General features: G+C 48.4%; 1 protein-coding gene across 1 annotated transcript in view; it reads left to right on the top strand.

Moving 5' to 3' along the window:
* The first annotated feature begins 22,331 nt into the window (after positions 1 to 22,331).
* The window catches only part of PLA2G4E (phospholipase A2 group IVE), a 29,897-nt gene continuing 29,665 nt past the window's right edge, over positions 22,332 to 22,563 (top strand). Inside the window, exon 1 of the mRNA XM_080809144.1 lies at positions 22,332 to 22,398. Coding sequence (XP_080665270.1) covers positions 22,347 to 22,398 — 52 coding nt within the window. The 5' untranslated portion in view covers positions 22,332 to 22,346. The remainder of the gene's footprint in view (positions 22,399 to 22,563) is intronic.

Genomic DNA, 22,563 nt, shown 5'->3' with positions numbered 1-22,563 from the left:
CTAGAAAAGTTATCAGGTTATCAACTAGCACTTGGTAATGATAAGGCTCTCTCAACCCCCCCAAACACAGAATCAGTCCCCACACCCCGCCATACACCCATGGCAGCAAGTTGATAAAAGAACTTTCAGGATCATTCCTGAGGCTTAGATTCAAATAAGCTAAGCCCCAATACTGAATCCCAGACACCAGTCCAACCTTCTCTCCTCTCTATGGGCGTTTCCTCCCTGGGACTCCCAGTGTCCTTCCCTGCCATCTGACCTCAATTGGTCTCTTGAGGTCTCTTCAGTTCATTATAGACATGTCAGTAATTTGAACGCCAGTGGGAAGGGGTCAGGGTCCTAAACTCCTTTTTCCATCAGGAGGCTTCTCTGCTCCTATATAAATCTGTGGATGCAACAGGATTCCTAAAAGAGAGCATAACCCAGTTGCCCTCAGCAACACCCTAGACCCAAAAGCCATGGCTATATTAAGATGGGAATGATTGCTATCTCTGTCCGTCAACAACTTCCAAACCATAACCCTTGTTAAGCTCACAAAAACATGTTAAACTAACAATGAACTGCCTCATGGACACGGACAATAGCCCAGAAATTCTCAGAATTGCTTGGAGAGAAATCTTGGGGAAATACTGAAATCTCTGCCAATTTGGCAAGGAGGAGAGAGGAATCATTATAATGTAGATTTTTAAAATTGGTTTCATTATATTTAACTCTGTAATTACTGTAACAAGTACAATGGATGCAAAGAGATTTGTAAAAACATTACAACTTACTATTGGGGAACATATACCTTAAATGCTGAATGCCAAGTTCAGCAAAGATTGTGAGGAGTTGATGCATTTGCACTGCCTTAAGCACATCATTTATGATCAGCTGGTCTATTAAAATGAAGGTCCTTACTGATTTATGCGATAATACACAGGGCTAGTCCTCCAATGACCCCTACCACTTCTACCTTCTAATACTTACTTACCCACCTGTGATATTGGTGGAAAATTTTTATTATCTTGGGATTTGGCTAAGGTTACAATAAATCTCAGTTTATCTTGGTGAATTGTAATTTGGATATTAATGACATGTTTTCTGGGCTTTGAGGTAATACAACATCAAAAATTGATGGGTATGACCACGCTTAGATGATGAGATGATAATTGTCGCCATTTTTCAAAATCTTTTTTTTTCTAATGGCAAAGTAAAATGATTACTATTTGCTGATAGGTAGAAAAGTTTTACAATATGAGCTCAACATTGCATGTTAACCTAACAACCAACAACAAAAATGAAAGGCAGTTACTGGAATAATGCTACGTCGAACTTCTCTGAGGATTTGTACAAGAGTTTCTGTAAAATCAATTCCTAGAAATAGAATTGCTGGATATAAGTTCATGCAAATTTTAAATATTAATAAAGATTACCAAATCGCCCTCCAAAAAGTTTGTGCCGATTTACATTTTATCAACAAAGTCTCTTAGAGTCTCCCCCACACCCTGACCAATGTGCAACCTTATCAACTTCTCATCCTTGCCAATCTGATAGATGAAAAGTGACATCACTTTGTTGTTTCAATTTACATCCTCGTTATTCGTGATAATCTCTTACAGGCTTATTGCACACTCCAATGATCCCGATTTGTGGAACGTTGGAATCACCAGGGATGTTTTAAAAATCCCAGGGTCCAGGTCACATGTCACACCAAGTACATCAGAATATCCAGGAGCCGTGCATCAATACTTGTTTAATGATCACTAGGTAACTCCAGCATTGACCGTAGTTGGGGAGATGCTGACGTAGGCATAACTACCCGTGTGTATCTTTTGTCAATTTTTCTACTGAATTGTTTGCTTGTTAGTATTTATTTGAAAGAGCTTTTTGTTTACTGCGAAAATTAGCCCTTGGTCCTACGTTTGACAAATATTTTTGCATATGAGCCTTTTAGTACTGTCTGTGTTTGTCTTGACACAGAGAAATTTATTGTGTCCAGAGTCAGAATTATCGATTTATTTTCTTCATTGCATCTCAGTTTTGGATCTCATTTCCTCAATAATGATGATAGAACAATAACTAATTGGGTTTTATTTCGTTTTAGAAAGAGTAAGGTATGGATCCAGTTTATTCTTTATCCATATGGCAAGATAGTTACTTTTTTCAGAAACTACTTAATTTTCCAACATAATACTAGCACGCCTGGGTGGCTCTGTTAGTTAGGCATTTGCTTTCGGCTCAGGTCGTGATCCCAGGGTCCTGGTATTTGCCCCAAGTCTGCTTCTCCCTCCCCCTCTACCCCTCCCCTTGTCTCATGCTCGCTCTCTCTCTCTCTCAAATAAATAAAATCTTTAAAAAAAAAAAACAACTTTTTTTCTGGGGCACCTGGGTGGTTCAGTTGTTAGGTGTCTGCCTTCAGCTTGGGTTGTGATCCTAGGGTCCTGCTCTGCGGGAAGCCTGCTTCTCCCTCTCCCACTCTCCCTGCTTGTGTTCCCTCCCTCGCTGTGTCTCTCTCTGTGGAATGAATAAATAAAATCTTTAAAAAAAAACAACAACACTTTTTTCCAACATAATATAAAAAAATCCATCTTTCCCCTATTAATCTGTAATGCCATCATTTTCAGAGGTAAATTTCTTATTTATTTGCCCCAGGTTTACCTACTATATATTTTTTTAAAGATTTTTATTTATTTATTTGACAGAAGAGGTCACAAGTAGGCAGAGACAGGTAGTGGGTGGGGGGAAGCAGGCTCCCCACCAAGCAGGAAGCCCAATGCGGGGCTTAATCTCAGGACCCTGAGAGGCTTTAACCCACTGAGCCACCCAGGTGCCCCTACCTACTGTATTTTTATTGCTATTGTGTATGTGATCTCATTTTTTCTGGTGGTTATGATTTTTATAGGAAAATTTAAGATTTTTGCTTATTTTTTAATTTTTAAATTAAAAAAATTTTTTTTCTCTCAGTCTGAGTTTCCAAGAGTAGAATTACTTGGGCATGAATAGTTTTATAACTTCTGATAATTCCTATTGTATGCTGTTAAATATTGCTGGTCGTTGGTTTGACTACGATAAAGAAGGACTGAGACAGGTATATTGATAGAGTCCCAAGAATATAGGTGGGAGGAAGTAAACGATCTTGAAAAGATACTCACGATTACTAATAATCATGGATATTCACATTAAAACCACATGAGATACCATTTCATACCATTGGATTAGCAAAATTCAAAAAGTCAGCCAATACTTCTGGGTATACCCCAATGGGAGCCCTCTTCCATGGTGATGGGAGTATAAATTAGTAAAAATATTTTGGGGAACAATTGGCAATATCTAGTAAAATTGGTGGTAATGTACATTATAACCCAGCAATTTCTACTTCCAGGGGAATATATACACTGAAGAAACACAACACCTACAGGAAAATTCACAGTAGGGTTAGTGCTACTATGTACTTTATTGAATCTAAGGTTCATCATTCACTAAGGGAAAACATTGCCAATTAAAGTATAACACACCATTGGTTTTAATAAGTATCTCTTAATTCAGAGATTTTTAAATGTGAAAAAATGTAAGCCTTAGAATTGATGAAATATAGTAATTGTAAAAACTTAGACACAACTTAAATGGCCATCACACAAAAATGTGTGGATAAATTGTGGTCTACTTTACAGCTATGAAAATGAATGAGGCAGATCTATACTTAGCAACATAAGCAAATTCTATAAACGTAATATCTAGCAACATGTTTGCTGTAGAATACATATTCATTATGTGATATTGCTTATATAAAGTTTAAAACACGTAATATGATACAAAATGGAGCTCAGAAACACAGACATATTTAGAAAAAGAATAAAGAAATGCCTCGGAATGATGGCTAGAAATCCAGGATTGTGGTTATGCCCAGGAGAGGGGGGAAATGACCATTCGAGGGGCACACAGGGGTCTTAACTCTGTTACCACTGTTCTATTTTTTACTCTGAGTAGTGGATTTATGGATGTTAACTTTATTATTCTCTATACATTTCGTATGTCATAAAATTGCTCATACTTTTTTAAAAGGAGAAATTCAAATTAGAAGGTAAGCCAGGGAAGATGTGCTTTGCTGGGAGGCTCATTTATGTGGGCAGGAAAGCAGTTTCTCCCTCCCTCCTCCCATCCTCTCCCAGCTCGATGGTTTGTGATTAAAAGCTCATCCTGAAGGTCAAGTATTGAGCTCATTTGTGAATTCTTATCCCGACTTGCTTAGGATATGATTTCCATTTCCTGTGGTCTTTCTACCATCTGCTTCTTCCTATGCCTGATCTCTGGGCCTGCCCCATCCTGCCTGCCTTTCCCTTCCGTCCACTCAGCCTTACTCACTGGGAAGGGATAGCTGCCTCTTTCCACTCCCAGCCCGAAGACAGAGCGAGCCTCCTCTACTCCTGCTCTAGGCAGGGACAGTAACCAATGCTCTCTCTCCATCCTAGTTTACCTCGTGTTGAAATGGAATGAGGAAGGCAATGGTTGGTCCTCCTATGACTAGGAGAGGCTTTCCCTATGCAGGGATGTCACAAAGGCAAAAGGTATGTGAGTGGGAGGTAGATGTATGATAGGGTTGACTTCCAGAGTCAAGGACCAACAAGAGACTTCAGCAGATCTTTGAAACAAGGGGAGGGATGGGAGCAGATGGAAGAATTTGGAAGAGCTCTTGCCCCAGTATCTCTGAAGGAGAGCCCTGAAGATAAAAGCACAGACATGTACCTCCCACCTTAAATGTGTCCTGGAGGAGATATTGTTTCCCTAATCTAAAGACACAAGGGACTCAGTGCAGGAGGCAGAAGAGGATATAACCCTGGATAGGCCTCCCCTCCATCTGCCTAATGGAGAGCCCCAAATGTGTTTTTATCAGAAGAAGGGGAAAGGGATTCTTGGGGTCATTATGTCCACATACCAGGATCTCACACACAGACTCAATCATCTCTTAACCTCAGAACTGGCTTGAATATATGAAATTTTTCCATATAGATTTTGCTTATGTACTCCAAAATAAAACCAGTATACAATCAAATTATTTAATCTCAAATAACTATAAAACTTAAGAGTAATTATAAATACTTACAAATATGAATAATTACAAATTGCAGGTCTGGCACGCCAAGTTTGTCTCTGCTTTAAAAAATACTTTCAAGGGGCCCCTCGGTGGTGCGTCATTGATCTTCCAACTCCTGGTTTCAGCTCAGGTCATGATCTCACGATCATGGGATCCAGCCCCACAGTGAGCCACTCGTCGGGCTCAGAGCTCAGTGAGGAATCTGCTGAGGTTTCTCTCTCTCTCTCCCTGTGTCCCCCCTGCTCGCTCTTTCTCAAGTGAAAAAAATAAATCTTTAAAAATAATTTCTTTCCAAGAAAAGTTAGAAATAATGTAACCAATCATCCTAGTTTGCCCAGGATTCTGGTTTTAACACTGAACGTCCCTTGCCCCAGGAAAACCCTCATGCCCTGGCCAACCGGGTCATCTGGCCACCCTAAATGAGCCTTTAGTTATTGTTTGCAGCAAACGGGAGCTCATGGCTCCAAGCCACGTACAACAGGGGCCTGGTCTGCACTCCTGGAACCCAGAGTCCTTCTCTCCAAGGATGTACATCACCAGAAAGAGGACTGGCAACCCCTACTCCCTCCCACCACACGCCTACAAAGTCATGTGCACAGAGGGAGGAGGGAGGTGTCACCTGCACTTGGCAGGAGATGGCTACAAGACTGCCATCTCCCACGCACTCGAGACACAGGGCCCGCTCTGGACAGAGCTGGAAGACCCAGCTAGCAGCAGGAGGTGGCTCTACTGGAAGGCTCGGGGCAGGCAGAGAGAGGGCTCCCACCCTTCTCTGCTCCTCACAGAGGCAAGGGCCCCTTCTGCCTGCTGTGCTTGGAACACCCCCATCTTCAGGCTTGCCCAGGCACAGCCTAGATTCTAGCGCCCCAACTCCAGAGTCAGTCCCAAGGCCCACCCCCACCCACCCCACCACCAGGAATGCCCTTAGGCCCCATACATCTTCCCAGCAGCTCCCCTCTGCTCTCCAGGCCCGGGGTCCTGAAGCTCACCTGCCACCAACTTGCCAGCACTTGTAAGGGGGCGGGGCAGGGTGGGGGTGGGGCAGAGGAGGGCAAGCCACCAGGTGGGAGAGGGCCTCCCAGAAGCCTTGAATACGTGCAATTCTGTGCAATTCTGTGTCTGTCACCGGTGCCACTCACCACATCCTCAGAGCAAATCCTTTAACTCAAACCCTGGTCATGACATCAACATCAACCAAACAGCACTAAAAAAATCCTCAGGATATTTTGCCTGAACGAACTACAAGGCTTACACAAACCCTGAGTCCGGCAGAGCAAGTAGGGCTGAGGCTCATGGGGACAGCTGGAAATGGGACTTTAGGGTCGTGTTCTAGGACCGCCAGGGGCTGATAACGCTAATCCAGTTCGGTACAATAGGAGTTTGTTCTCCAGTGGGGGCTCAGGGTCACCCCCTAACAAGAAAGAGCACATGTGTATGCCCCCCAAGTGCACACCCCCCCCCCATGCACTGGGGGAAGGAGTTGGTAAGAGGAGTCACCAGCCCTGGATCCTGCTGATAACAGCCCCAAGGCTGTTTCACTCACCCCCAGTGCCCTCCTCATCAGGCCTCCCATCCCCCTCACCAAATGTCAACCTATTTTTAGTCACTTTTAGCTCTTCCCTGACCATATCCTTGGCTGTTCCTCCTTTCTGGCATCAAACTCACCATTTTCACAGTGTGGTGACTGTCCTATTTTATTCAGAAGGACCCTAAGAGTCCCCATTCTGATTCTGAGCTGAGGCCCGAGCACAGTGAGGCCTCAGTGGGCCCCAGGGCAGGACAGACCCCTGAAGTTGGCAGCGGCCAAGGACTCTGAGGCTTCCCAGCTCTGTGGTCTTGCCATGGCTGCGTCCCAGATTCACCTGAGATGAAGGTTCCCCTGCTGGGATTTGGGACTCACCCTGTCCAGCCACCCACTGTACAGAAGAGGAAAGTGAGGCCCAGAGAGAGGGAGCCATTTGTTTCATATCATCCTGCAGAGCTGGACCTGGAGCCCACAGCTCCTAGCTTTCAGCCCAGGGCTCTGCCCAGCACACCACAGGGCTTTCCTGAACACAAGTGGACACTGACCTTGAAATCGATCAGGAGCCAAGGCATGCTCCAGCTCTGCTGGGCCTTGTCAAATTTGGTGTGAAGGCATCTCCTGCTTATAGACCCTCGCAGGCCAGTACTGTGTGGTCTTCCTCTCCTCTGCTCTGAGATGTGGTGGGGGAGCAGCTCTCAGGAAGGGACTGCAGACCCTTGGCTCAGGGGCTTGATCCAGAAGGAACCAGTGGGGGAATTATATTCCTCTGCTAGAACTTGGCTAGAGCCAAATTCAGGTAAAAGAGCACCAGGGGCACCTGGGTGACTCAATCGGCTGAGCGTCTGCCTCTTGATTTCCGCTCAGGTTATGATCTCAGGGTCGTGAGATCGAGCCCTCCATCAGTCTCTGTGTTCAGCAGGAAGTCTGCTTGAGATTCTCTCTCTCCCTCTGCCTCTAAAATAGGTAAATAAAATCCTTAAAAAAAGAAAAAAGAAAAAAGAGAACCAGTGAATGGGATAGACTGGACACAGTTCTTAATGGCACCAGTACAAACTCCGCCCCGACACATTACCCCAGGGCTGAGCTTGCTAGAAGACTCCCCACCAGATCCTCTCCCTGTGGGGTTTAGGGGTTCCCCCAGTTTCCCTGACTGAGAAGCTGATGTCAAGAGACTTAGAAGAGTTTGGGGGATGCTTGGTCAGCCAGCTTTAGACCAAGAAGTGAAGGCCTCTTGTCACCCTTCTGTGGGAGAAGCCAGGAGCTCCCCCCACATCTCTCCTGTAGGTTCCCTCAGGCCCAGCAGGAGAGGCCTGTGGGATGGGAAGGGGAAAGGGAAGGGTGAGGTGAGGGGAGATATATGCTGCCTCTTCTTTATCCATTCATCTGTGGATAGACCCTGAGGTTGATTCCATATCTTGACTATTGTCAATAACATTGCCCTGAACACAGGGGTGTATGTATTCCTTCTGACTGGTGTTTTCATTTTCTTTAGATAAATACTCAGTAGTGGTATTATTGGATCATATGGTAATTTTACTTTTAATTTTTTGAGGAACCTCCTCCCTGTTTTCCCCAGTGGCTGCAGCAGTTTACATTCCCACCAACAATGTATGAGGGTTCCCTTCTCTCCACATCCTTGCCAACACTTGTTATCTCTGTCTTTTTGGTAAACAGCCCAACTGATAGGTAGAGGTGATATTTCATTATGGTTTTGATCATCTTTTTTTTTTTAAACCCCTTGGTAAATCTCTGATCATCAGGAGAGGATAATTCCCAGAGTCCCTCACTCGCAAGCAGTGTCTGTTCAGAATCCCTTTCTCCAGCGTCAGAGCCTTGTGAGGAGCAAATGTTCTCTCCCAATGTAATGTCATCCGTTGGAGGTACCTGGTGCCACGTGGGCTCTGTGGCCGGCTGACTTTTGCCCGACGTGGCTTCTGTTGCTATCCAGGCCCCCCACCCTTGTACAGCAGCCATAGGGAAAGGCAGTATCATGCCTATGTAGACTTAACTTCTACCTAACCACAGATAGACTGGACTATGCTCTGTCCTGGCAGGGTTGACTGAAGGCAAAATGAAGAAATGAACAGAATTTGCAACACGCCTCCCCACTGCCCCCCAAGCCCCACCAGGACCACCACCATCTTCCTCTGCAGCTTTCAGGCCTGCTCTGGAGTTCGCCCCCTCCTACAGATAAGCAGATCTTTATCTTTCCCCAGTGGTAGCTAGAGAATCCGAGGCAGGGGCCTCTCATAGACAATGGCTTCCCCCGGGGGCCACACTGGGCTGATAAAGGAGGCCAGCCTGCCTTCCAGCACTAGAAGACCACACAGTGCTGCTGGTCCCCATTCCCCGGGGCTGGGGGAGGAACGGCTGCTATCTTTCTCAAACCTTCCCCACTCAGAAACTTTCCCTGAGTTTCACACTGCCAACAAAAGACGATGATTCTTGCACTTGATATCCAAGACTTTCTTTTGTCTCTTTTCTGAGCCTTCATACCTTTCCTCATGCTGACTCACCTGATACAATGCCCCTTCCTGCTTTATTCATCAGGTCCCTACCCTTCCTTCCGAGACAAGTGCGAGGTCTTCCTGTGCCAGGCAGCCTCTGACCTTCCCCGCCCTGGGTGGCCATGCTTTCTGAGTGGCATATTTTCACGCCTCTCCTCATACATGACAGGAGCATCCTGGGACCACTTTTGTGACCCTTCTGACTCACCCAAATAGAAAGGAGCTCCTTGGGCTGGGATGAGGTCTTGGTGTCTCTGGTATTACTGTGCCTCACACCTCTGCGGTGAAAGCATCACTGACTAACCGTCTGCCATGTGCTAACCGCTTTATCTCCTGCAGTCTCCATAACCGCGCCATGAGGTAGAAATCATTATGCTTTCCATTTCACGGATGGAGAAACTCAAGTGTATGGGGATAAATTCACCCAAGTTCATGCCGCTAATAAGATATAGCAGAAGCTGTGTTCAAATCCAGGTCTATGAAACTTTGAAGTCTAGACCAACTCTATCGTATTCAGTCAGGTTTGAGACAATGGCAATGTCATCCTCACAGAAGGAACTGGTGACAAAGAGTAAACGGCAGTGTACAAAAGGCTCCAGGCAGTCTCGCTGTATGAGAGAGAGAGTCACGAGCCAGAAAATAAAACCTGTCTTCTTGGGGCGCCTGGGTGGCTCAGTGGGTTGAAGCCTCTGCCTTCGGCTCGGGTCATGATCCCAGGGTCCTGGGATCGAGCCCCACATCGGGCTCTCTGCTCAGCGGGGAGCCTGCTTCCCCCTCTCTCTCTGCCTGCCTCTCTGCCTACTTGTGATCTCTGTCTGTCAAATAAATAAATAAAAATCTTTAAAACAAACAAACAAACAAACCTATCTTCTAGTTGAAACCAGACACCACAACTGCTAGGAGCAGGAACTTCACAGGATGGAGAAATGTTGAGCTGTGGACACAAGCGCTTTGAGGATGCAAAGTGCTCAGCTGGGCCTTACACATCGTGTTGTAAAGAGGAAGGACAGGGGACGCCTGGGTGGCACAGTTAGTTAGATGCCTGCCTTTGGCTCAGGTCATGATCCCTGGGGTCCTGGGATCAAGTACCACATCGGGCTCCCTGATCAAAAGGGAGCCTGCTTCTCCCTCTCCCTCTGCCTGCTACTCCCCCTGCTTGTGCTCTCTCTCTCTCTGTCAAATAAATAAATATTTGAAAGAAAACAAAAAGAGGAAGAACGGAAAATACTTGTGAGCCAGATCTATTGACTGCGCTAAGAATATTACCTACACTGGGATGAAGGTCCTTTCTTGTCCTGTTTATGTTTATTTTGTATCTCCCATCATGAAATGGAGTCATGTCTAGCTTGTTGGCCAGAGATTCTGATACATCTCAACAGATTAACACATGTCTCCTGATGTGTGTGTTGTTAGAGCCAGACTGATTTGCCTCCCAGCCCTGTCACTTACCATGGTGACCCTCAGCTAATTACTTATTTCTCCATGTTTCAATTCTTTTTTTTAGTGAGATAACACTATCTACCTCGCAGGTAATATAAAATATGTAACATAGTCTTTGTTGCTTTGTATACATTCAGTAAATGTTAGCCACTTGATTTGTATTGACATCTGTGTAATATTCCAGGTGTGTGAATGTGTCCTAACATTCAAAGCATTTCCTCTACTAGTGGGGTTAGGTGTTTCCAGCTGATGAACAAGACAAGCGATATCTTTGCCCTATAAAAGGTTACAGTCTGATAGAAAGAGTCAAAAAGAATCAATGAAAAACATAATCCAAGATATGATACATTAAATCAGATCAAATAAGCAGAGTGACCCAGAAGCAAGTCGGTGGGCCAGAGGCATACATGTTCTGGAGGGCAGTCAGGCAAGAGTTGCTGGAGAAAAGGACATTTGAGCAGATCCGTGACCATGAGAAGGAACAGCAACACATAGAGTCAGGGTCAAGGATATCAGGCTAGGGAACGGCAAGTGCAGAACCCCTGATGTAGGAAAGAGCTTGCCATGTTCCAGGCATGGAGGGCCGGTGTAGCTGGTGACAGGGGGAGTAGAACAGATGTGAGCAGCCAGACTACCCCGCACCTTTCAGGACCATGGCAAGACATGAGAGCAGCCAGGGGCTGGGAGGGTTTTACTCATGGCCCATCACAGAATGTAGCTGATGTTTTTAGGAGATCACTTGTGCCTTCAGCAGAGAACGGCTTGTAGGAAGGCAAGAGGGGAAGCAGGGAGACCAGTCAAGCTAACTCAGTCATCGAGATGAGTGGAGGTGGTGACTGGCACTAGACCAGTGGCCGTGAAGCTGGGGAAAACTTGAGGGAAAAATTCTCCTCTTTGTGCAGAGGACCGAAGACATGGAGCACATCTTCTTCGGTCCCGTGAGCCCCATGATTGCCCCTATGATTGGTTATTTCCCTACACCCACATATCCTTCCCCATTCTCCCGTCGGGAAAGGCAACCACGACTCAGTCTTCTCCGTGTTTTCCGATTGAATAGCTACAGTGAAATCTCATTGGTGTTTCAATGTGCCCTTCCCTGAATGCAGATGATCTTAAGCATCTCCTCAAATGCCTGTTAGCTTTTTGGGTTTCCCTCCAATATAAACTGCAGGTTCCAATCTCTGGTTCGTTTTTGCGCTGGCGCAGCCATCTTTTTTCTTGTGGATTACATAAAAATTCTTTGTGTATGCCAGATGTCAATCCTTTGGTGATTTGCAGATGCATTATAAATATCTTTCGTCATTCTCTCTTCCATCTATCAACTTTTTTGGTGTGATCTTAGTTGACAGAAATCCTTAATCCTTATGTAACGGACATTTAGAAATGTTTTTGCCCTATGGTTCATGGTTTCAAAGTGCTGGTTAAGAAATCCTTCTCATCCCCAGATCACAGGTAAGAGTCTCCTGCATTGTCTTCTATGAACTTCGTCGTTTTCCATGTCAGGTGTTGATCCCATTTACAGCCCTTTTATTTAGTATAGAAGTAAGTGGGGATGCTGTTTAATTTGTTCTATTTAGTGAGCCACTCATGTCCACATCATCTGTTAAACAGCTCTTCTTTCCCTATTGACTTGTGGTGCCAACTTTATCATTGATTAAGTTCCCTTAAGAGGGCGTGTCTCCCATCCCTCTGTTTCATCCCATTGGTCCGGTTCTTACACCAACAACATACTGCTTGTCTAAGTGTGCCTTTGTAGTTTACTCAGAATCTGGTAGGGCAAGCCACTCCTCTTTACCAGTATTTTTTTTTTTTTAGATTTTTATTTATTTATTTGACAGAGAGAGATCGCAAGGAGGCAGAGAGGCAGGCAGAGAGAGAGGGGGAAGCAGGCTCCCTGCTGAGTAGGAAGCCCAATGATACGGGGCTTGATCTGACCCTGTGATCATGACCTGAGCCAAAGGCAGAGGCTTTAACCCACTGAGCCACCCAGGCGCCCCACCAGTATTTTTTTAAGGGTGAGTTTGTTACCCATGGATATTTATCAAGAGGAAGAAATTTGGGATATATTTTACAGATAACAGTGTCCTTGTAGCATCCTTTTGCTTTCCTGAAATTTTATTTGTTTCTCTATATTCAAATCTGGTAATATATCCTTATTGGCTTCTAGGTTTTGTACTTGATTTAGGAAGATTGTCTCCATCCCAGTATTATATTAATATTCTCCAATATCTTATTTTAAATATTCTGTAGTTTTATTTTAATGGTTAGATATTTAATCTGTCTGGAATTTGTTCCTGTGTAATTATGAAGTTAGGATCGAAGTATTTTATTCCAGTGGCAAGCTAGCTTTTCCAATAACGAATAGCCCATCCCTTCACCCCTATTAGAAAGACTTCCTTTATCATGTTCTAAAATTCCATATATATGCATAGGGCTGTTTGGGGGGCTTGATTTAAGGAAAGTGCTGGAATCCAAAATTTGTTGGCAACAGATGGGTAAGCATTGGATACGTTTGAGCAAGAGAATGGCTGTTTGAAGGGGTGTTTCCAAAGCTCCCTGGCCAGCCAGGTGCGTGGGGGATGAATCCCTGAGAGAATGAGGAGACTGAAAGACAGATGCCATGGACAGGATAGGAAGAGAGGGACAGGCACCAGAAGCCTCTTGAAAGAGGAAAGGTGAGGAATTCATCCTTGCAGACTTCTTGGGCTTCTCCGGGGAGGGATGTCAGCTGAACCACTGGACAAATCTGCTTTTCAGTGCTGGCTTCCCCAGGGCCAAGGGCTGCTGGTGAGAGGCAGATCCTGGTTGCAGTAGTCAATTGGAGTCAGTTAAGAAGGCCCCAGACACTGCCACAGGCAGAGGCCTCCCAGGATGCAGGTTGGGGTTTCTGGGGAAGATCTCAGGCTCTCTGTGCATCCAGGAGGAGAGGAGCTGGGTGGGAAGGAACTCAGTGCCTTCTGATCTGTAGCATCAGCTTTAGAATTTCCCCACAAAGTGACTCTGGGACAAGGTGAGAAAGGGGACCTGGCTCGGAGCATCAGCTGTGTACCAAGAACACTGTTTAAGCTTCAAATGTGTGTTCATTTGGAGATGTATTAGGTGCGAAGGTGAGGCTGATGCATTCCTTACTTGGTCACATGGACTGGCACTCCATACTTTCCCAGCACACTTCGAGCCATTCCCATGGAGGCCCTCTCCCCTCCAGCCCCGCTTAAAGTCCACGCTGGACCCTTTACCCTTGAGTTCAGCTCCCTCTTCTCCTCCCACTAGATTGTAAATCCTTGGTGGTTTCCTTCCAGACCCTGCCCTGAGCAGACAGCACAGAGTGGGGCACAGAGTGGGCATTAGGGATGTGCTTGCTTCTGGAATGTTCCCTCAGTTCACCACTGCACCAGCTCCCACCTGGGTCAGAAGCCATGCAAAGAGTGGGAGGAAGGAGCTCCAATTTGCCTCCTCTTAGCCTCCTACTCAATTTGATTTCATTCAGCTGAAATGAGACCCTGCTCTTGAAGCATTTTGGACCATGAAGAAATACAGGGGTTGGAGACCTAGATTTTTCCATGCATTACCCTGGATGGATGGAGCGGGCTGTGGCTAGGCTTCTTCAGTGAGGAGAGGATCAAGTACCAAGCTTTGGAAAATGCCCTGGAGTTGGGGGCTTGCCCTGGGCCTATTTGATAGGCAAAGGGCAATGGAGTGGAGGGAAGAGACAAGCAGGAAGGATCCCCAGTGAGGAGGTTCCCCAGAACTCAGCATACCCCTCATGCCTCTCTTTGAGGACACTGTAGTGCTGTGGGCTGGGCTGCCCACAACATCAGTCAGCATTGCCTTCTTAAAGTTCAGCTCTGATCATGTCACTCTCCTGCTCAAAAAACCACTGATGGCTCTTCATTGCCTGGGGAATAAGTTCAAATTTAAAGCTTGGTCTTTGAGGGTTACAACTATTGGGCCCTAATATATCTTTCTGGATTTGTTCTTTCACAAAGCCTCCCTCCTCTCTGCCCAACTTCCACATTCCCTGTGTGTCACAGTCTACCCCCCACATCTCCTTCCACACCTTACTCCAGACTACTTGCATAGCTGAGCAGACCCTGCTTTCTGGCCTCCCTATTTTTGCACATGCTGTTCCTTCCTCCTAGCATACTCTTTCCACCTATCATTAGCTTTTGAAATCCTAGCCATCCTCTAAGACCCAAATCAGATGCCACGTCCTGCGTGAAGCCTTCCCAGATCTGCTCTTTCGCTTTCAGCCAACATCCACCTTCTATTTTCTGGACTCCCTAGCCAGTTATTAGCTATGTGAACCACAGGTTTATAAACGTAAATTCGTATTGCTCCTTCTAAGATGCCCCCTGTTACCTTGGGAGACTTGGACCTCTGAGCCTCTGAATGGTTGGATGCATTTGCCCCCCGCCTGGACTATCAGTAACTTCAAGCCTGGACTTTCCTCTCTTAGTAGCATGTATACAGTTGGTGCTCACTAAGTGTGTGAACTAAATTGAATTTGGTGGATTCCATTGAGGAGTGTGGGTGCTGAGTCTGTGTCCTTGGCTGAGGGGTAGATGGCAGGGAAGGGGAAGGATGCAAGCTGAGAGGGGTCCACGCTGAGGCCCCATCTGCCTTCTGGAGGTCCTGAACAGCAGAGGGGAGTGGGTGGGGCGGGGGGGCACCTCTGCCGGGCACAGAAAGGCGTCTCACAGATGGAACCAACCAGGTTCCATCCCTGCATTCAGGCCTAGTCAGCCCTGTGTTCAGATCTCACCCTCAATTTCACAAAATCGCTTTAATATGTGGGCCAGAAAAGCCGGTTGTAGGGCCTCTGGCGATGGCTCAGGCAGGAAACTCCCAATGTACCCAGCCGGGCAGCTGAGCCTGTGAAGTCACCTTACCAGGCCCCTGAGTGAGGCAGCCATCAGGCCAGAGATAGGGATCAGATGGGTGGAGTCGGAGCATCCTCTAAGCTGTCCTGAGATAGGCAGAGGCTGGGCACACCCTCTCTCCACCTGGCCTCCCAGGAGGGAGAGCTGGGGACACTTGCACTTGACCCTTTCCTCACCAAGGATTCAGGCAATTATTTTTTTCTTCTCCCTCTAACTTTGGGAACCCTGACCATCATCCCTGCCTCCCACGTGGTCCCTGCCGACAGCTCCTGGGTATCAAGCTATGGGACTACGTGGAGTTAGGAGGGACAGTACTATTCCCCATACCTCTCCCTAAATGCCCAGAAGGGCATGACCTAGATAAGCTGAAGAGAGGCGGCTTATCCCACATCATGGCTGGGCTAATCCCAACGTTGTGAGGGTCCAGCATGGCCTTCTTGCCACCCGTTCCCTTGGACCACCAGGTGGTTCTGAGTTTCTGGGGGCAGCAGCCTGGTGACCTCAAGGGTTGGAGCCCCCTGCTGCTTCCCGCCTTTCCAAGATCTGAAGGCCTCAGGTGCCTTGATACCAAGAGGTCGAGGCCCCCCAACCGCCATCCGCCTACCCACCATAACCCCTCCCCATGCAATCCCAGCAGAGAGGTATCCAGAGGGCGGAGCTCTGAGTCAGAATATAAATTCCCAATCTTGCCACCCAGCTGGAGAGCCGCCACGATGCTGCACAGACAGATGCCCGTCTGGCTCTCGCACTACCTACCAGACCTATGCCAAGCGGAAGATGGCAAGCCTTCAGCCCCCCGGGCCTCAGAGGTGAGGGAGCCGCACTGGGTAGGTGGGGCTGGAAGCTGAGCGCAGGAGGCAGGCACTGGGAGGGCTGTGAGTATTGTAGACTCCAGAGACACAGAGCATCTGGGCTTGGGCCGCCCTGACCTGGCACCCGGGGATGTGGTCTGGCCTGGATGGGGCTCCTGGGTGGATGGCCCAGCTAAGGGTGCCCACAGACTCGACCAGGTGCTGTGGTGTGGCTCAGGGCCTTCTGGGGCCAGGCCAGCACCCAGGTAGATGGTGCTTAGGGGTGGATCCGTGCTCGCCCGTCCTAGCGGTGAGCCAGCATTGACCTCGTGGACATTCTAAACTGCCATGCTGTGTGAGTGTGTGGTGTGTGTCTCAGAAGGATCAGTGGCATTGCCAACCTGTCACATGGGCTGAGAAGCCCAGCTGGATCTGTGGTCAAGACTCCTGGGTCCGTCTGACTTCCCATAGCCTCCTAGGGAGACCCTGGGTTCAAGGGTCAGGTTGCCAGGGCTCCAGACCAGCTCTGCCTTTGCTTTCCCATTTACCTCAAGTTTCCAGTTTGCCATTGGCACGCCACGGCCAGGCCTGGCAGCAGCTGCTTCTTCCTTGTTGTCCTCTTCAGGCCCTTCCCCCAGCCCACACTGAATCAATGAGGTGAGTGAGACCCCAAAAATGTCTTGCCCTTTGGGGGTAGAAGGTAGAGACCCTGCTCAGCCTCCCAGGAGCCCAAGGAGGGGAGCTCCAAGCTTCAAGGTGCCCGGTGCTCTGCTGTCCTGGCCAGGATAGGTGTCACCTCCTGGGGTGCCCCCACATTTCCCCACAGCTCTCAGGGGGCTGGAGAGCCTCTGGTCAGCACTTGTTCCTGCCTCCCTAGTCTGGTGGAGCCTCTAGAACCTGGGCTGGGTGAGGGGAGAGCTTCCACAGAAAGGACAGAGCACCTTGAAGAGGGGCGTGGAGCAGCTGAGAAGTGTGCCTGTCCCTCTCAGGTCCCCGAGGCTCCGTGACTCAAAGCTGGACTTCTTGCCCCGACCCCTCACCTCCCCTGTGTGATAAAAAAGGAAAACAGCCATGGTAGCTCCTCCTGGTCTGGGATGGTGCTCAGACTAGCTGGGTCATGTCCTGAGGTCCCACAAAGTCCCCATCCCAATGGTGTCCTTTTAGGGAGGGCCCACACATCCTGGAAGCCACTGTTGGGCTGTTGGGAGCTCTGACACAGGTGTTGCAAGGAACCGGTGGGATGGATACACCCAGCTCCCCAGGGGAGGAGGAGGTAGCCTCACCGGCCAGGCCTGCCCCAAAAGCCTTGGTGAGGGAGTTCCCACAGGCGCCCTTGGAGTTGTCTGCCCTCTCCTGCACCCCAGACCTTGTGGGCTGGTTTGGTTAGGGTTCGCCTGGCCCCAGGGGATGGGTATCACACCCACCACTTCTGAAACCCCACATGTCAGACCCCCTCCCCCTCTCCCCACCCCCAATGTGGGAGCCCCTTGGTGACAATTCTGACTGATTTTGTGGTGACAGCTAAACCTGGGGTGCAGGGAGAGCCCTGAATTGGCCGCTGAGGGCTTACTCCTGCCTCTGCTATTAAGCAGTCCAGGTCATGACCCGGAGCAAGCTTTTAGCGGGTTTGGTTAATTCTCCGTGAGAGCCAGCCCCCAGGCGGATGGAACGCACACTGCCCTGCGGTCAGGGAGATCTGCGCCCTGAGTCCTGGCCCTGCAGCTTCGGCGCTGGGTGCAGGCGTGAGAAGCAGTCTCTCTAGACCCAGGCTTCTCCACAAAGTAGGGGTAAGAGCACCTTCCTCGGAGCGTGGCTGGGGTGCTACATGAGAACAAATGCGGTGCCCCCTGGGGCGGGCTCAGGGCCTGGCGCGCTGGAGGAGGACAGAGAGTTGTGCTCCGCGACCCGCACCAAGGTCCTATCTACGAAGTTGGGGGTGGGCAGGGGTGGGGGCGTCTGTTGAATTGCCTAATAGCCAGTCTTGAGAGTCAAAGAACCACATCCTGTCCACAAGAGCTGGCAAGATCCCCTCTTCTGAGTAGGTCTCAAGGGGAAGTAGGGTCCTGCAAGCTCCGCCCCAGGAATCAAGGTCAGGGAGGAGGGCGGAGCCAGAGCCGCCTGAACAGTAGAGCCCTTTCTCCCACATGGCTTCCCCCTTCAGGCCCACCGTCCCTGCACAGCTGTACTTACTGGTTATTAATGCGCTGAATACATTTCTTTACTGTTTGCCCAACAGTTCCGGCCTTGAGCTCCAGCTCCCCTGGGTGCTCCCTGATCCTTACGCAGGACCCTCCAAGGCCCCCATCAGTGTCCATCCCAGCTCCAGGGCCGCAGCCCAGCTGGCATGGTGCCCAGCCATGGCTGCTGTTCAGTAATTTTATTTTCACCCTGATAACCGGCCAAGGCACACGTCCTAGGGTCAGGCTTGTTCAAGTCCTTAAAGTGTTTACCCTTACCACACTGTAAGCTACCCCGTAAACTTGGGATCTGTAATGTCCCCGGTTTCTGGTTCCCGTCTGCACAGCCACAGACATTGGTACTTTGTTCCACTGGATCTTTCTACCGTGTATCAGTTACCTCTGGGGCCATGAAGTTTTGCTTCTCTCCAGCACTCCTTCCGTTGAGCTGGTTATAGAAGGAGCAAAACAGTTACATTCATTTTTATCCAAGATGGTCACTTTTCACAGACCTGGGTGTCGTACTCATCTGGGCCCAAGACTCGAGTCCCATGTTCCCATCTCCTTCCTCCCGGAATGACCGCTCTGGGCTCTCTCTGGACACCCCTGCAAGGTTCTGTCTCCCTGCTGGCGAGATGTCAGAGTCCTTTGAGGAGCGCTTTGGAACTGGGTCTCCCCTGCAGATTCCTGAGCTAGAAGCTGTGATTTGAGACTCCGGGTAGACCACAGAGGAGCCTTCTCCTTCAGGAACCCTTAGGCTCTTGTGTGTGCTGGCTCTTTAAAAAAGAGCGAGATGGTGGAATATAGTGGCAGAAATATAGCTCGTGAAAGCATTGCAAGTAGAAGGACTATTAGAGTTTGGGGGTTATTTTAGAGTCTTGGGGGAATTCCCAGTGAAAAGAAGAATCTGTCAGGGAAAGAATTTCTAAGAGGAAAAGATGAAGGAGGAGGGGGGGGGGGCAAGTGGCACCTGTCTTTGTGTTTAATGTTAATGCTCTGTTCCAAGTAAGGGGATACCATGGTCATGGTTACACGCTCAGGCTGAAGAATTAAAATTGAATTCAAACTAGGGCTCCTCTGATTCTAGCTGAGGGCCCAACATCCAAGGACTCAGACTCAGGTTTGCCATCTGTAAAGTGAGGCTAATAATAACTGCTCCATGGGGGTGTTGTGAGGACTGAGCGAGATGGAATGTAGAGATTATATACACCACGCTTAGCACATGGCGGACGCTTGACAGGTCGTTGCTGAGGCGGTTGGCACTGCTGAGGTAGAGTGGGAAGAGGTGGGCAGCCTCCTTGGAGGGTGTCAGGCTTCGATGGCAGCAGAGGACTTTTCCTGGAAGGCAGGGGGTACCTGGAGTGAGGTCCTACCAGAAGCCGTGAGTGCTCATGCCCTTCCGGAGAAGACACATGGGGCGGGGGGGTGGGGTGCAGTCCAGCCCCTCCGGGAGGCAGGAGAAGCCCTTCAATGCTATGAAATGTCCCTGAGGACTGACCCTGGCCCGGGCTGAGGACTTCGGCGGTCCATTTGAACTCTTGTTGCCCTCTGAGAAAGTAGGCCTGTGAGAACAGGCTTTGCCGCAGCCGCTCTCCCTGGTGAAACCCGACTCTAGCTTCCTCACCAGATCAGACCAGGACACCCACTCTGCGGGAAGGGAGAGGGAGAAATGAGGAGCCCACCCTGCTTAGAATGGGCCTGGCCAAAAACCCAACCCTATTTCCAGCCCTCCCTGGGGGGTGCTGGGGGGGTGGGGAGAAGTGGTGTGTGTGGCCTTTGGCTGAGTCACACAGCTCCAAAGAGAATCCTCTGAGATTGCGTTATGGACTCTGAAGACAGCCTCACACCCTCACCTTCGTGAGGTTGGCTATTTCAGAGCCAGCCTCACACGAAGGGATTCTTCAGACCTATTTATAACTATCAGTTTGGCTTCTGCTCTGATTCTGAGGCAGCTGATGGGGATTGAGGAAGAAGAGGCTCTAATTCTATCTCAGGGTCTGTGGAGCAGCCCCCCCCCCCCCCGGTATCGTTCTATTGTTGCTGCTTAGAATGGAGCTCTGGAAGAGGTTGGAAGGACAGACATCAAAATGGTGACAGTTCTCATGACAAGAGAAAAGCTCATTGTCACCCTGTATGGTGATGGATGTTAACTCCTTGTGGTAAGCTTACTGCAGTATCTGTGTATATCAAATCATTACATTGTACACTTAAAATGAATACAATGTCATGTCAATTATATATCAATTTAAAAAGATAGCAAAACCTCTGTTATAATGGTCTTATGAAGATTTAAAAATGTAAGAAAAGTGTCTGGCAAATAGTAAGTGTTCAGTAGATGCTACCTAGCTCTTATAGTATTATTACCTTTGACAATACCCAAAGCACATAAATGATCTGTGTACAGTCTGAGTTGAAAATCAAAATAATTATAACATTTATTTATTTTTTTAAAGATTTCATTTATTTATTTAATAGAAAGAGAGCAAGAGAGAGAGAAAGAGAGAGCGCACGCACAAACAGAGGGGAAGGGTAGAAGGAGAGGGAAAAGCAGACTCCCCGCTGAGCAGGGAGCCTGATGCGGGGCTCGATCCCAAGACCCTGGGATCACGACCCAAGCCACAGGCAGACGCTTAACAACTGAGTCACCCAGGTGCCCCTAATTATAACCTTCAAAAAAAAAACCCCAAAACAAGAAAGTGATAATAGTGATTGTCTTTGAGTGGTGGGATGCTGGAGACTTTTTTTTTCTTCATACTTTTATGTTTTTCCCAAAACCCCAGTGATATTTTTTTAAGGGAATCTTTTTTTTTTTTTTAAGATTTTATTTATTTATTTGACAGACAGAGATCACAAGTAGGCAGAGAGGCAGACAGAGAGAGAGGAGGAAGCAGGCTCCCTGCCAAGCAGAGAGCCCGATTCGGGGCTCGATCCCAGGACCCTGGGATCATGACCCGAGCCAAAGGCAGAGGCTTTTTTTTTTTTTTTTAAAGATTTTATTTATTTACTTGACAGAGAGAGATCACAGTAGACAGAGAGGGAGAGAGGGAAGCAGGCTCCCCGCCAAGCAGAGAGCCCGATGTGGGACTCGATCCCAGGACCCTGAGACCACGACCCAAGCCGAAGGCAGCGGCTCAACCCACTGAGCCACCCAGGCGCCCCCAAAGGCAGAGGCTTTAACCCACTGAGCCACCCAGGTGCCCCCCCCAAATAATATTTTATTTTATTTATTTATTTTTTTTTAAAGATTTTATTTATTTACTTGACAGATAGAGATCGCAAGTAGGCAGAGAGGCAGGCAGAGAGAGAGGAGGAAGCAGGTTCCCCGCTGAGCAGAGAGCCTGATGTGGGGCTCGATCCCAGAACTCTGGGATCATGACCTGAGCCGGAGGCAGAGGCTTTAACCCACTGAGCCACCCAGGTGCCCCCCCCCCAAATAATATTTTAAATAGAGAATTGCATCCTCTTGAAAAGGCATAGTGAGATTTTGACAGCATAGGGTGAAGTGTGTGGAGTGTAAAAGGTTCTAGTTCAAAGGCCTCTGTAAATATGCTCATTTGGTCAGTGGGAGGGGTCCCACCCGGGGCATCTGCCATGGGCGCAGGCTAGGAGTGAATGGTAAACAGACTCCTCTAAACCTGGGTAAAACTCTCAGGGAAGGGTCTTCAAATCCTGTGATTCAACTAGGAGAAGCATGAACAGAACAGGCCTGAAGAGGTCTCCTTCCAAGATGTGCTGGCTCATAGTGGGGGGAGGAGAAAGCCTTTCCCCTCAGTGGCCTTGGGGGCCAGTGGTATCCTCCAGAGCCCAGAAATGCACATTGACAGGAGAGGCTACTTGAGTCTGAGCAGTGGGAGCCTGTGGCCGGCTTGAGCTGTTCTCTCTGTCAGTGTTGTCACCTAAAGACTGAGCCCGCTGTCCTCTCCATCCACAGGACGGGCTGTCTCCATGCCACATGCTGACTGTGAAGGTCATCCGAATGAGAAATGTCCGACAGGCTGATAGGGGTGAGTATCCTGCCCTGTCTTGCCTTCTCTGCTTGTGGGACCTGGCTGGAGACACATCGGAGGTGTGCGGGTGTGGGGGTATGGGGGTGTGCATGTGGGTGGGTGTGGGTGTGTCTGCTATACTCAGGTTGTATTTCAGACTTTGGGGTTTATATCATTTTTCCA

The sequence above is a fragment of the Martes martes genome (genome assembly GCF_963455335.1).
Source record: "Martes martes genome assembly, chromosome: 7".
Lineage (NCBI taxonomy): Eukaryota > Metazoa > Chordata > Mammalia > Carnivora > Mustelidae > Martes > Martes martes.
Note: the sequence above shows the minus strand (reverse complement) of the source record. Positions and strands in the feature narration are given on the sequence as shown.